General features: G+C 45.5%; 1 protein-coding gene across 6 annotated transcripts in view; it reads right to left on the bottom strand.

Moving 5' to 3' along the window:
• Positions 1-215: 215 nt before the first annotated feature.
• The window catches only part of MFSD10 (major facilitator superfamily domain containing 10), an 88,328-nt gene continuing 73,961 nt past the window's right edge, over positions 216-14,582 (bottom strand). For 4 of the 6 annotated variants that reach the window (XM_073574580.1, XM_073574578.1, XM_073574579.1 and 1 more), the window contains 2 exons: positions 10,255-10,344; positions 216-2,010 (listed from right to left, as the gene is read on the bottom strand). In XM_073574580.1, coding sequence (XP_073430681.1) covers positions 1,904-2,010; positions 10,255-10,344 — 197 coding nt within the window. In that variant the 3' untranslated portion in view covers positions 216-1,903. The other 2 variants (XR_012231960.1, XM_073574582.1) reach the window with 2 other exon arrangements.

The raw sequence follows: 14,582 nt of genomic DNA, 5'->3' as shown, positions 1-14,582 counted from the left end.
GTACCGGCTCTCTGTTGTGTGTGGAGAGGGGTCAGTTCCTGAGCCACCTCCACACATGGTCGCCCCCACAATCCCATACACGGATAACAAACCCTTAGAGCAATATCACGTACAGTTATTCAGCACTACCCATCCTTCAACAATATTGAGGAGCTACCGTAGTTTGTGGTTTCCTTCCGACAGTCCAACCTGCTAAATAATGGCCATCAATAGTGTAAATGTAAGATTTTTTTATTATTAAAAATACAAAACATGAAGTTAAAAAGCGATAAAATGTAATACAAGCAATATACAAGCACCTCGTGGTACACCGATCCACAAGCCCACCCTTTACCCTTTTTAGTCATACAAACAAAATGTAACGAGCCATATACTTCTCTGACCTATTTTACATTTTTATCCTAATAAAATTAGCACGGTCAATGGTGGGGTTTTTTAAATTTAGGTCCTGATTTTTCTTCGCAGATTCTAAGGATTGATCCCATTTTTTTAACCAATTCTTTTTGGGGTAATTATATGGATCGTAGAGGTATCACAAGTAAAGTGTTTGTTTAAAAGTTTCCCTTTAAATGTAGGAATTAAACTGAATTTTCTAAACTAAAATAAGAATGGTATAGGGGACCGAGCACTCCTAATAATGAGAATCTGCCTGACTTCTCTGCATTGGCGATGAGCGAGTGTGCCCTTATAATGTGTTATCCGAGCGTGCTAATAGTATTCGAGCACGCCAAAGAATCTATGTTCAAGTCTCCACGGCAGCTTGACAGCTGCGACACAATGCCTGTTTGTTAGGCAATCCCTCCAAGTGTTGCAACTTTAGAGCAGCCGCAAGACATGCAGCCGCAGGGACTCAAATATGGTAGTTGAGCACGCCGAAGACACTCGGCTAGCACCCGATCATAGTCAAATTACACCTTACCCAAACATGTTCACTCATCACTAATTTACATGTAGAAGATGCCTTCCTGGTACATGAAAACACGCCATTTAACCTCTGGGTAGTGCCACTAGGCGCCATATATAGATATATTATAATTACTCCCAATATGTCAGATAAATACGGCGGTGAGTATCACGTCAATATATAAAGTGCCAACACATCTATGTCATGAATAAACTGGGAAGAGATAAAGCGCCATAGGGTCTTATCCAATGACAATGGAGTGTCATAAAAAGTGAGATACACTCACCTTGCCAAGTTGCTTAATGGCAACACATGTACAATATGTGACAGCTGCTGCACAGAGAACGGTAGGGAGGACGATCACTGGTACAATGGAAAACGAAGGGCGGTATCACTTATGCACTGCTGAGATGAAAAATCATTAAAATCAGATCATTTATTGGAACAGATTACAAGTCAACGCGTTGACTTGTAACCTGTTCCAATAAGTGATACCGCCCTTCGTTTTCCATTGTAACACATCTATGTATCATTTGCAAAGATTAATCAGAACCATTTTCAATTGTCTGGTTCATATGAATAGAGAGCGCCATGAGCCAAGCTATTAATAGGGTTGGTTGTATGGGGTGTTTTTTGGAGGAAGGGGTGTACATGTTTGCACTGTATAATCAAACAGATATAGATAGAAGCAGGACAAGCTGACTTATTTGAAGTAATGGCCAACACAGCCACTCCCCTGTTGTAACTAGGAAGCAAAAATGTGTACGGTCGAGGCGCGCTTACAACTCTGTCTTCATCCATCAAGTTCATAGTTTAAAATAAGTAAAAATATTCAAGGAATGAGAACTGTCTTCTCTCAGCTTCAGCTGAAATAGACAGGTGGCGTCCCGAACAGAGGACCCCATATTAGCGTTGCATACCCCATCAAAGGGCTTCAAGTGTTTGGTCATCCTCAAATTGTGCAATGATCCTCTGAGGTTTCTCCTTCACTGGATCCTCTCATTCCTCCTTTTTATTCTCTTTCACGCGTCTGAGGTAAACGAGTGGGATCAGGAACGAGACGGCACAGACGGTGAAGCAGGCTTCAGCTCCAATCAGCCAGTAGACTGCCAGGGGAAAAAGAAAAATCACTATTAACAATGTATCACAGCAAAATGCTCCCCAACCAAGGCGCAAGGATCTACAAACTGCATCATCACCAGCCGGATAGTAATAGTGATCCCAGACTTTCCCATGTAGGGGGATGATATTTCTTTTGCTCCACACATTTTAAAGAACGTATGGATGTAAAAAAGGTAAAGAAAAGGCAGAGTATGGGTTTCTCTAATGTGAAAATCAGCTTTCACCCTGGCAAATTTACCAAGTTTTACATGGTTGGCCTCATGCAATCCTACATTTCTCCAATAGTGACTACTGACCTGGAAAAATATGGCCACCTGCAATGTCAGAAGGCGATTAGGGGTCTTATATGAAAGGGGTTCTCTGTCGGGATCTTTACCCCTTTATCTAGGGGTAGTCATTATGTGTGACTTCTCACGCAGGATGTGAGTGGGTGATTCAAGACTAAAGAACCTTCATGGGCCAAGAGCTGCACCTTGTCCAAAAGGAAACACCAGTTTTAGAAATGATCCATGGTAGACAAGAACCTGGTGAAGGTTTTGGATGGTGAAAGGGATTTCATCATTTACACCTGTAGTAAGTACAGGCCCCCAAAGGCCTTGAATGAAAAATAGTGTCTCAGCTTTTCTCAGGAGTGAAGCAATGATATTCCTGACCGTGGATAGGTCATCGAGTGTACACCCCTCTAAAGGAAACGGACCACCAGCGATCAAAGCGAGTGTTCAGTTTCAGTACAGCACCACCACAGATGAAAAGAAGCATTACACTTTGCTTATAAGAAGTGCCTGGTCCTCCAGAGAAACCCTTAGATTATGAGCACATGGTGTCTTTGTCAGGAAGGTTTGGAGCAGGTTCGTTCTGATGAAAAAGCACTAATAAAACGGTCAAATGAATTTTTGGTTCTATGTTAAAACATCTAGCTTTTCATATGTTCAGGCTTTTGATCATCTTAAAAGGGATTTTCCAGCCTTAGGATACAAGTTTGCAGTCACTATGTGGCTGCAGACTTGTGAATCCTCAAAGTTCACCTAATGCGCACTGTGATGATTCTCCAGGGCCAGCGCAAGAAGCAGGTGAATATATGTCACAATTATGTGATTCGCACACATAGAATCATAGAATGGTAGAGTTGGAAGGGACCTCCTGGGCCATCTGATCCAACCCCCTGCTCAAAGCAGGATTCACATTCATCCCAGTCAGGTGTCTGTCCAGCCTAGATGGGCAAGTGAATAGAGAGTCCGGACACGTCTAGTCAGAATGTGGCTGGAAGTTTGCAAATCACATTCTTGCTGTCGCATGCCTGCTACCGGCACCGGAGAATCCTCACAGCGCATAATGCTAGGTAAAAGTCCGCAGCCACTGTAAGGCCGGACAACCCCTTTAACGTCTTCAGGTTTTCAAAGGATGTCATGTCAAGTAGTGAAAAGAAGTGAGCGTCTCATTCTTCAGACATTTTCTGCTCTGAAGACTCTCTATACTTTAAAAGGAGGAAGACGGCCGGGCGTAATCCCAGCATTTTTATTAGAAAACAAAACAAACAATAGCAACTTCTTTATTGTTGAAAAAAAATCTGCAAAAAGCCAGAATAAGAGATGCCACAAAAACAATGTTTAACAAAAAAAACCACACTATCCAAAACATTGAAAAAGCGTTCAAGAAACAACCAAAGGCCACACTTCAGATTTGCAAATCACTAGAGATTCCGAGCGTTTCCTAAAGTACCTTCCGCTGGGAGAAAAAAAAAAAAAAAAAAAAAAAACACGTTTGCACTTACTAAGGCTGGTTTCACACTTGCGTTTTTTTGCGCTGTTTTTAGCGCAAAAAAAGCATGCATTTTTTTCCCCATACCTTAACATGGGTGCGCAAAGGTGCGGTACGCGTTTGTATGCGCATGCGTTTTTTTGCAGTGTGCATCCTGTTGCATTTTTTGTGCGTCCGACTTGCCCCCAAAAACCGGATTACTTACCGGAAATACTCTTTTGTAGAGTCCACGACAGCACCCACTGAGAGAGGGGATCCGCCCCCGGAACAGGAAACCTACAGAGAGATAAATGGGGCGGTCCCCCTCGCTCCCTCAGTTTGTATTACCGAGAACAACGGAGGAACCGCCATACATGTTTTAGTCAATTTGTTTGGGCGATTCATCTATCTTACCCCTATATTATTTATGTTCGCTAAGTTTAACCACATATTAAATTCTAATGACAATCTCCACCACCAAGGAGACCCATGTGTGAGAAAAAGAATTTTTACGGGGGGGAAGTGAGCGGGTGCTGTCGTGGACTCTACAAAAGAGTATTACCGGTAAGTAATCCGGTTTTTCCTCTTCGCCACGACAGAACCCACTGAGAGATTTCCAGAGATAATCACTTGGGAGGGCACACAGTGTTAAGGACTGATCTACCAAAAGTCAAATCCTCGGTAGAGGATAAATCTAGTCTATAGTGACTATAAAAGGTAGATGGAGAAGACCAGGTTGCAGCCTTACATATTTGTTCAATTGGGACGTTTGCCCTCTCGGCCCAGGAGGATGATATGGCTCTAGTATAGTGCGCCTTAATCCCCAGCGGAGGTTCTTCTCCTTTTGCCAAATATGCCATTGTGATCGCATCTCTAATCCACCTGGATAACGTGCCTGTTGTAACTCCAGACCCCTTTCTGTTGCCCTGGAAGGAGACAAAAAGAGACCTACTCTGCCTCCAGGGACTGGTCCTATCAAGGTAGGCTAGTACCGCTCTTCTCACATCTAAGGTGTGATATTTCACCTCGTCCTGGTTTGACGGGTTTTCGTAGAAGGAAGGTAGGCATATCTCCTGAGACCTATGAAATTTAGTTGCCCGTTTGGTAAGGTAGGACGGGTCTGTCTTCAAAATCAGTCTGTCTCGTGTTATTGACAGGAACGGAGGGTCTACTGATAGAGCATGAAGATCACCTACTCTTCTAGCTGATACTAAAGCTACTAGTGTAGCAGTTTTTAATGAGAGACACTTCATTGATGCTGAGCCTATGGGCTCAAACGGGGCTTGAGTAAAGGCATCCAAGACCAGAGTAAGGTTCCATGCCGGAAGCCGAGGAATATGCACCGGTTCTGATCGTTGACAAGCTGAAACAAAACGGGTCACCCATCTATTTGCTGCCACGTTATAGTTAAATAGGGCTCCTAGGGCCGATATATGGACTTTAAGAGTATTTACTGAGAGGCCCAATTTTCGGCCTTTTTGGAGAAACTCTAAGATGGCTGTAATGAGTACTTCACCGGCTAGCCTTGCTGGGTGAAAGGTCAGGAATTTCCTCCACACCTTAGCGTATATTCTTGTTGTAGACTCTTTTCTACTTTGTAGCAGGGTATTAATCAGGTTTTTCGAAAAGCCCTTCTGCTTCAATAGTTCCCTTTCAAATTCCAGGCCGCTAGGTGTAGGGCTTTGACCTGTGGATGGTAGCAGGGTCCCTGCGAGAGAAGATCCTGGTGCAGCGGCAGGATCCACGGGTCGGTTATTGACATGGCTCTCAGCCATGAAAACCACGGCCTTTTGGGCCAAAACGGGGCTATCAAGATGACCCTCGCCCTCTCTTGTCTTATTTTCCTGACTACTGTTGGTAGCAGAACCATTGGAGGGAAGGCATAGGCTAGCTGGAATGTCCAGGGTGCTTGGAGGGCATCTAGTATGTCTGGGTTGTCTGACCTGTAGAGCGAAGCAAACCTTCTTACGCGTCTGTTGGCTCTGGTCGCGAACAGGTCTATCTCTGGTCTGCCCCATTCTGTCGCAATTGTCTCGAAGACGTGCCTGCTGAGGACCCACTCGCCCTGATATAGGACCTGGCGACTGAGATAGTCTGCTTGAGAGTTGTCCACTCCTCTTATGTGGAGCGCCGACAAGGAGTGAAGATGTACCTCAGCTATTTCTAGGATCTTTTCCGCGATAGACATCAACGGTCCTGATCGCGTACCTCCTTGTCGGTTTATATAGGCCACTGCGGTGGTATTGTCTGTCTGGATCCTCACATGGGTTCCTTTTAACTGCGGGAGAAATTGAGATATCGCATAGTAAATAGCTTTTAGCTCCTTTACATTAGAGGTTTCTATTTCATGTTTACGCCACCGGCCTTGCATCATGTGCTCCTCCAGGTGGGCCCCCCAACCTAAGGGGCTAGCATCCGTGGTGAGCACCTTGGAGGGAGTTACCCACCATTGCACTCCCTTTGACAAATTGGTAGGATTCAACCACCACTTTAGGGATTCAACCACTTCTGGCGATAGGGACATCCTCCCTTCCAACTGCCCCTGCAGTCTGTTTCCTGCAGAATAGCCCATTGTAGCCTTCTGGAGTGGAACTGGGCCCATTGCACTGCTGGGATGCACGATATCAGGGACCCCAGCAAGGACATACCCTGTCTTAATGATATTACGGGTCTCCCTATAGTATTCTGTATCTTATTGATTATGGCCACCGCTTTAGCGTCTGGTAGAAAGCATTTCTCACTTACGGAATCTACTTGTAGGCCTAGGAACCTCTGACAGGTCACTGGTTCTAGCCTGGTCTTCTCCCAGTTGATTAGCCAGCCTAGTGTCTGTAAGGATGAGATAATCTTAGCTATTCTTGTTTCGCACTGAGAAACGGAATTCCCCACTACGAGCAGGTCGTCCAAGTAAGGGATCACTAGGGTGTCATTCAGTCTTACATACGACATCACCTCCAGCATCAATTTGGTAAATACCCGAGGAGCCATGGATAGCCCGAATGGCATTGCCGCAAACAGGAAATGCTGAATCCGACCCTTGAACCAGACCGCTACCCGCAGGAACTTCTGGTGCTCTCGGAATATGGGGAGATGGTAATAGGCATCCTTGAGGTCCAAGACTGCCATATAACACCTGGGAAACAAAAGTTTTATTGCAGAATTTATTGACTCCATCTTAAATGGCCTCAACCTCAAGAAGGTATTAAGCTTTTTTAAATTTATTATAGTCCTGAAAGAGCCATCTGGTTTTGGGACTAAAAACAGAGGAGAATAAAAGCCCATTCCTTTTTCGTCCCCTGGGACCTCTATCAGGACCTGTTTAGTTAGCAGTACTGCAATCTCCATCTCCAGTGCTTCCTGCTGTATCTGGGACTTCATGGAAGTCAATAGGAAGAGGTTCGGTGGATGCCGAACAAATTCTAGTTTTAGGCCCGATGAGACGATATCAATGGCCCATGGGTTTGATGTTACCTTCCCCCATTGGTGGCTGAATTCCAGTAGTCTGCCACCTACCGGTGTACTGGTATTAGCGGAACCTGTCTCCTCTGAAGGGACGTTTTCCGAATAGATTGCCCCTCTGTTTGGGGTCCTTATTTGCCCAGCGGTCCTGGGGTTTAAAGTCTTTCTTTTTGCCAAACGGCGGCTTTCTGTAGGCCCTCCCATTAAAGGGAATATACGGGTTAGGATAACCTTTTTTTCTCTCCCCCGCTTTTGTTAAGATCTCGTCCAGTTCCGTGCCAAATAGGTACTTACCCTGGCAGGGTATAGCACACAGTTTAGTATTTGTTTGCATGTCTCCTTTCCACCCCTTCAACCATAAGGCCTGCCGGCCTGCATTGGTTAGTCCTGCTGCTCTAGCAGATAAACGGAGAGAGTCCGCTGAGGAATCGGAGAGGAAGGCCGCTGCTCCTTTAATGAGGGGCATAGAGGACAGGAGTTTATTCCTGGCCACTCCGTTTTTAGTATTGTCCTCTAGGTCATTCAGCCACACCAACATTGACCTTGCCGTGCACGTGGCTGTTATTGCGGGCTTAAAAGCTGCCGTACATGCTTCCCAGGATCGTTTAAGGAGTGTATCGGTCTTACGATCTAATGAGTCAGCCAAGGTTCCTGAATCCTCTACCGGCAGGGAGGATCTACGAGAGGTAGAGGCCACTGCCGCATCCACCTTGGGGGCTCTCGACCAAGTCGTCAATTCCTCATCGTCAAAAGGGTATTTACGCTTTGACGTTAAGGGGAGGAAGGTCCTCTGCCCCTGTTTTTCCCACTCCCTTTTTACTAGCTCCTTTATAGCTGGGACCACTGGGAATGCTCGGACCTTTCGACGGGAAATGCCTGCAAACATTATGTCTTGCGGAGTCTTGGGGTCCTTACTCTCTGGTAGCCCCATGGTATTTCGGATAGACTTAACCAAGTTACTGACGCTGTCCGTAGGGAAACACGTCTGCTCCTCATCCTCTGAGGAAGGGTATTCCTGGGATCTATCTAGATCCCCGGTTTCTGACGGCGACTTTGACGCCGGCGAAGCTCCTCCTCTCGGTGAACCTATTTCTCTCACGGAGGAGTGACCCCCCAGACTACTGGAGCTGCGTAAGGCCCGTAGCTCTTCTCTAATTATCGCTCGGATATCCTCTTTCTTCCGTGAGGATTCCTCTTGTAAGGCCTCCTCAATACACGACTGGCATAATCTTTTAGGGTGGCCGTCTGGGAGGGGCTGAGAACATAAGGCACACTCTCTATTTTTCGCCTTCTCCGTTCTTTTGGCCTAAAAGGGGGGTATGGACCAGAAAACACGGCCATCAGTTATTTATTTTGACTGAAAACACTCACCCGTGAGTCTCGTCAGCAAACTACCGGCTGCGGGGTCCGCGACTCAGGCCTAGGCGAGGCGTGGGACGGTTTTTTCTCTTTACGTTTTTTCTCCAAGGGCTCATCTTGCCTGGAAGGTCCGCTAGATTCCTTCCTGGAGCTGCCACTTCTTCTGGTGCTACTGCTTCTCCTTGTAGTACCGCTTTGTCTGCTGCCATGTGGGGATTCCACTGGCTGACCTAACGGGAGCGAAGCTGGGTCATCTATGGATGACATGACTGCGCATTGGCGCTGCGTTCGTGGCTTCTTTTTTATAGCCTTTCCTATTGATGCTCCCCTTTCCACCATTTTTTTTTTTTTTTCCTTTCTCTTTTTTTTTTTTTTTGGCTCTTCTGCGCATGCGCGGCGTTTTCCCTCGATCGCCGCCTCCTGTCTTGACCCCGGAAGTTCTCATACTACTTCCGTGTTGCCTCTGCCTGGGAGCGCCGCTGGAAGTGCTGATGCAGCGGCCGTCGGACGGTGACACCCACGCACCCGGCCGCAACATGTTAACCCCTCCGCAGGTATGACCCCCAGTAGCGCTGCCTGGCACAACGCTCAGGCTCTTCTGCTTACTTTCGGGGGGGGGGGGCGCGGCCACCATCCCCGATATGCCCTAATGGCATTTGTAATGCGCTGGCCCCTTCCTGGGGGGGGGGGTATACGCCATGTCCCCTCGGTGAGCCTTGGCACGTCTCTTACCTCCGGCCTCACCTGCATTACCAGCTCTGGGGAGGGGGAAAATCACCTCTCTGCCCGATGCTGCCTCCAGTCCTGGGGCCCCTGCTGCTCATATTATGCACGCAGGCGGCTACCAGACCAGGTATCCTCTTCTGCGGGTTCCTTTCCAGGAACAGGAAACCAAACTGAGGGAGCGAGGGGGACCGCCCCATTTATCTCTCTGTAGGTTTCCTGTTCCGGGGGCGGATCCCCTCTCTCAGTGGGTGCTGTCGTGGCGAAGAGGAAAAAAATGCATGCGCACGCAATGCGTTTTTTTACAGCAAAACACCCATTATAGTCTATGGGTGCGCATACGTGCGCATTGTAATGCGCACGTATGCGCAAAAAAAGCATGCGTTTTTTTTTTAAAAACGCACCAAAACCCGCAAAAAAAGCACACAAATGCATGATGCATTTTTTTCATGCATTTGTGTGCGCAAAAAACGGGCAGCAAAAAAACGCAAGTGTGAAAGTAGCCTTACAGTATGTGCAATTCAAGAGGGTGTAATTGGGGGAACCCACCGTATTAACTGGGAATTCCGGATTTTTTAGAATGTAGGTCTCGCTTTGCTGTAATGCTGCAGATCATACGGCAGAGAAGTGACTAAGAACAATCTCTTTGGTGCCTTATCTATGATGGAAGGTGAATGTGGAGCACATTGGGTGGAGACATCCTGTGAGATTCACGTGAACAGCCATTAGTAATGAATGATTTACTCTGGCGCTGAGGTTTGGATGGAACGGTTCAGATTTGCGTGGCTGATTGTTTCCTGTTTTATGTTTTCTCCGTAAAATCTCTGAAATCCTGGCATCCCTCCAATGTGAGCACACCCAGCCCACCAGTGACACGAGAAGTTCTCCTTACGCCGGCACAGGGGTCAAATCTAATCATCCTGACCTAAGTATAGTGAGCGGACACTCACGGCTTGCTGATAAGATAGGCCCCACCGCTCGGGCGAGGGCCCCCAGGCTCCGGAGGATTCCCATCACTGTGCCCTTCTGACTGGCTGAACCTGGAGAAAGAAAGCGACATGATATAACCGTGCACAAAATATTACCGGAATTCACTCGTCCCCTCCATAAAAAATGGGCGTAGCCAATGTCAGACTTTACAATGGTTGTTATAAAGACTACAGATTCATGTTCTGTGCAAACATCACACAAGGGAGTCATTTACTGTAAGAGCCAAACTCTGGCTGCAGCAGAATTATGAATGCAGCTCAATTATACTTTACATGGAAAATTGCTGTAACTTCTAAAAGATGATCTACCGAAATTAAATTTGAGCTGTACATACCCTGGTTCATGAGAAACTGATGTTTTAAAGCAGGAGTTGAAAATGTCCACTATTCACATCGAACCACGCCTGCACGCGCTGTTCCATATTGTTGAATGCATTACGCAGGAAGTCTGGGGTCACAGCCTGAATTTCTCATGGGGTGCCTGTAATGATCGTGGCTTCATACTCTACACCACAATCTTTCAAACAGCCCCAAAAGAAAAAATCCGTTGGTGTTAAAGCAGTACAGTAACTGTGTACAGGCAGACAAAACCTTTGTTGGCCGCTTGTTGACATGTGGAATACGACATGCATGTCTCTGGGGAAACCTGTGCAGTGATTTATGTGGCGATGCCTGAAGTGGCAGTTTCACATACTGAACGGTTTCCTCAGACATTTTTGGATGTCCTCCATCATGCCTATCCAGTAGTGTTCCTATACGTTCCACCATACACAACAATGATAGAATACACGGTTTGGATGGCAGATTTTAACCTCCAAACACCTTTAGAAACTCACTTTTACGCCTCTAAGGAATTTTACAATAAGTTTTCACTATGAAAACTCACTTCTCCAACCTGTATCTGTACATTGCTAACAAATGGAGAAGGAATTCAGCAGGACTGTAATGCAAACGCCACACAGACTATCTGCACGCTTTTCTGCGTGTCGGCAGTTTCTCGTAATGTAGACAACTAGTGGGGCAACAAATTGGTGACACCACTTGGCGCGAGAAGGTTTCCCATCATTGTGATTCATTGCATGCTCACTTCTCATGAACCAAAGAATGTACAGTGCAAATTTCAGTATGATAAACAGTCTCTTTTAGACGTTACAGCAATTTTTCCAGGTAAAGTAGTGAGTGAATCACCCTGTATGATACATGCTTTCATTCAGTAAAAGTTTAAGATAAGTAATCTAATAGGAGAATAGTGAGTGCAGCTCTGGGGTATAATACAGAATGTAACTCAGGATCAGTAATGTAATGTATGTACACAGTGACTGCACCAGCAGAATAGTGAGTGCAGCTCTGGGTTATAATACAGGATGTAACTCAGGATCAGTACAGGATCAGTAATGTATGTACACAGTGACTGCACCAGCAGAATAGAGAGTGCAGCTCTGGGGTATAATACAGGATGTAACTCAGGATCAGTAATGTAATGTATGTATACAGTGACTGCACCAGCAGAATAGTGAGTGCAGCTCTGGGTTATAATACAGGATGTAACTCAGGATCAGTAAAGGATCAGTAATGTAATGTATGTACACAGTGACTGCACCAGCAGAACAGAGAGTGCAGCTCTGGGGTATAATACAGGATGTAACTCAGGATCAGTAATGTATGTATACAGTGACTGCACCAGCAGAATAGTGAGTGCAGCTCTGGGTTATAATACAGGATGTAACTCAGGATCAGTACAGGATCAGTAATGTAATGTATGTACACAGTGACTGCACCAGCAGAATAGAGAGTGCAGCTCTGGGGTATAATACAGGATGTAACTCAGGATCAGTAATGTAATGTATGTATACAGTGACTGCACCAGCAGAATAGTGAGTGCAGCTCTGGGTTATAATACAGGATGTAACTCAGGATCAGTACAGGATCAGTAATGTAATGTATGTACACAGTGACTGCACCAGCAGAATAGTGAGTGGCAGCTCTGGGGTATAATACAGGATGTAACTCAGGATCAGTAATGTAATGTATGTATGCATGTATACAGTGACTGCACCAGCAGAATAGTGAGTGCAGCTCTGGGTTATAATACAGGATGTAACTCAGGATCAGTAATGTAATGTATGTATACAGTGACTGCACCAGCAGAATAGTGAGTGCAGCTCTGGGTTATAATACAGGATGTAACTCAGGATCAGTACAGGATCAGTAATGTAATGTATGTACACAGTGACTGCACCAGCAGAATAGTGAGTGGCAGCTCTGGGGTATAATACAGGATGTAACTCAGGATCAGTAATGTAATGTATGTATGCATGTATACAGTGACTGCACCAGCAGAATAGTGAGTGCAGCTCTGGGTTATAATACAGGATGTAACTCAGGATCAGTACAGGATCAGTAATGTAATGTATGTACACAGTGACTGCACCAGCAGAATAGTGAGTGGCAGCTCTGGGGTATAATACAGGATGTAACTCAGGATCAGTAATGTATGCATGTATACAGTGACTGCACCAGCAGAATAGTGAGTGCAGCTCTGGGTTATAATACAGTATGTGACAGGATCAGTACAGGATGAGTAATGTAATGTATGTACACAGTGACTGCACCAGCAGAATAGTGAGTGCAGCTCTGGGGTACAATACAGGATGTAACTCAGGATCAGTAATGTAATGTATGTATGCATGTATACAGTGACTGCACCAGCAGAATAGTGAGTGCAGCTCTGGGTTATAATACAGGATGTAACTCAGGATCAGTACAGGATCAGTAATGTAATGTATGTACACAGTGACTGCACCAGCAGAATAGTGAGTGGCAGCTCTGGGGTATAATACAGGATGTAACTCAGGATCAGTAATGTATGCATGTATACAGTGACTGCACCAGCAGAATAGTGAGTGCAGCTCTGGGTTATAATACAGTATGTGACAGGATCAGTACAGGATGAGTAATGTAATGTATGTACACAGTGACTGCACCAGCAGAATAGTGAGTGCAGCTCTGGGGTACAATACAGGATGTAACTCAGGATCAGTAATGTAATGTATGTATACAGTGACTGCACCAGCAGAATAGTGAGTGCAGCTCTGGAGTACAATACAAGATGTAACTCAGGATCAGTAATGTAATGTATGTACACAGTGACCGCACCAGCAGAATAGTGAGTGCAGCTCTGGGGTATAATACAGGATGTAACTCAGGATCAGTAATGTAATGTATGTACACTGTGACTGCACCAACAGAATAGTGAGTGCAGCTCTGGGATACAGGATGTAACTCAGGATCAGTAATGTAATGTATGTACTGTGACTGCACCAGCAGAATAGTGAGTGCAGCTCTAAAGTATAATACAGGATGTAACTCAGGATCAGTAATGTAATGTATGTACACAGTGACCACACCAGCAGAATAGTGAGTGCAGCTCTGGAGTATAATACAGGATGTAACTCAGGATCAGTACAGGATCAGTAATGTAATGTATGTACACAGTGACCACACCAGCAGAATAGTAAGTGCAGCTCTGGGGTATAATACAGGATGTAACTCAGGATCAGTAATGTAATGTATGTACACAGTGACTGCACCAGCAGAATAGTGAGTGCAGCTCTGGGGTATAATACAGGATGTAACTCAGGATCAGTAATGTAATGTATGTACACAGTGACCGCACCAGCAGAATAGTAAGTGCATCTCTGGGGTATAATACAGGATGTAACTCAGGATCAGTAATGTAATGTATGTACACAGTGACTGCACCAGCAGAATAGTAAGTGCAGCTCTGGGGTATAATACAGGATGTAACTCAGGATCAGTAATGTAATGTATGTACACAGTGACTGCACCAGCAGAATAGTGAGTGCAGCTCTGGGGTATAATACAGGATGTAACTCAGGATCAGTACAGGATCAGTAATGTAATGTATGTACACAGTGAGTGCACCAGCAGAATAGTAAGTGCAGCTCTGGGGTATAATACAGGATGTAACTCAGGATCAGTAATGTAATGTATGTACACAGTGACTGCACCAGCAGAATAGTGAGTGCAGCTCTGGGGTATAATACAGGATGTAACTCTGGATCAGTAATGTAATGTATGTACACAGTGACCGCACTAGCAGAATAGTGAGTGCAGCTCTGGGGTATAATACAGGATGTAACTCAGGATCAGTAATGTATGTACACAGTGACTGCACCAGCAGAATAGTGAGTGCAGCTCTGGGGTATAATACAGGATGTAACTCAGGATCAGTAATGTAATGTATGTACACAGTGACTGCACCAGCA

The sequence above is a fragment of the Dendrobates tinctorius genome, unplaced genomic scaffold, assembly GCF_039654945.1.
Source record: "Dendrobates tinctorius isolate UK_male_01 unplaced genomic scaffold, ASM3965494v1 ptg000039l, whole genome shotgun sequence".
NCBI lineage: Eukaryota > Metazoa > Chordata > Amphibia > Anura > Dendrobatidae > Dendrobates > Dendrobates tinctorius.
The sequence above is the reverse complement of the archived record's forward strand: the minus strand, read 5'-3'. Positions and strand labels throughout refer to the sequence as shown.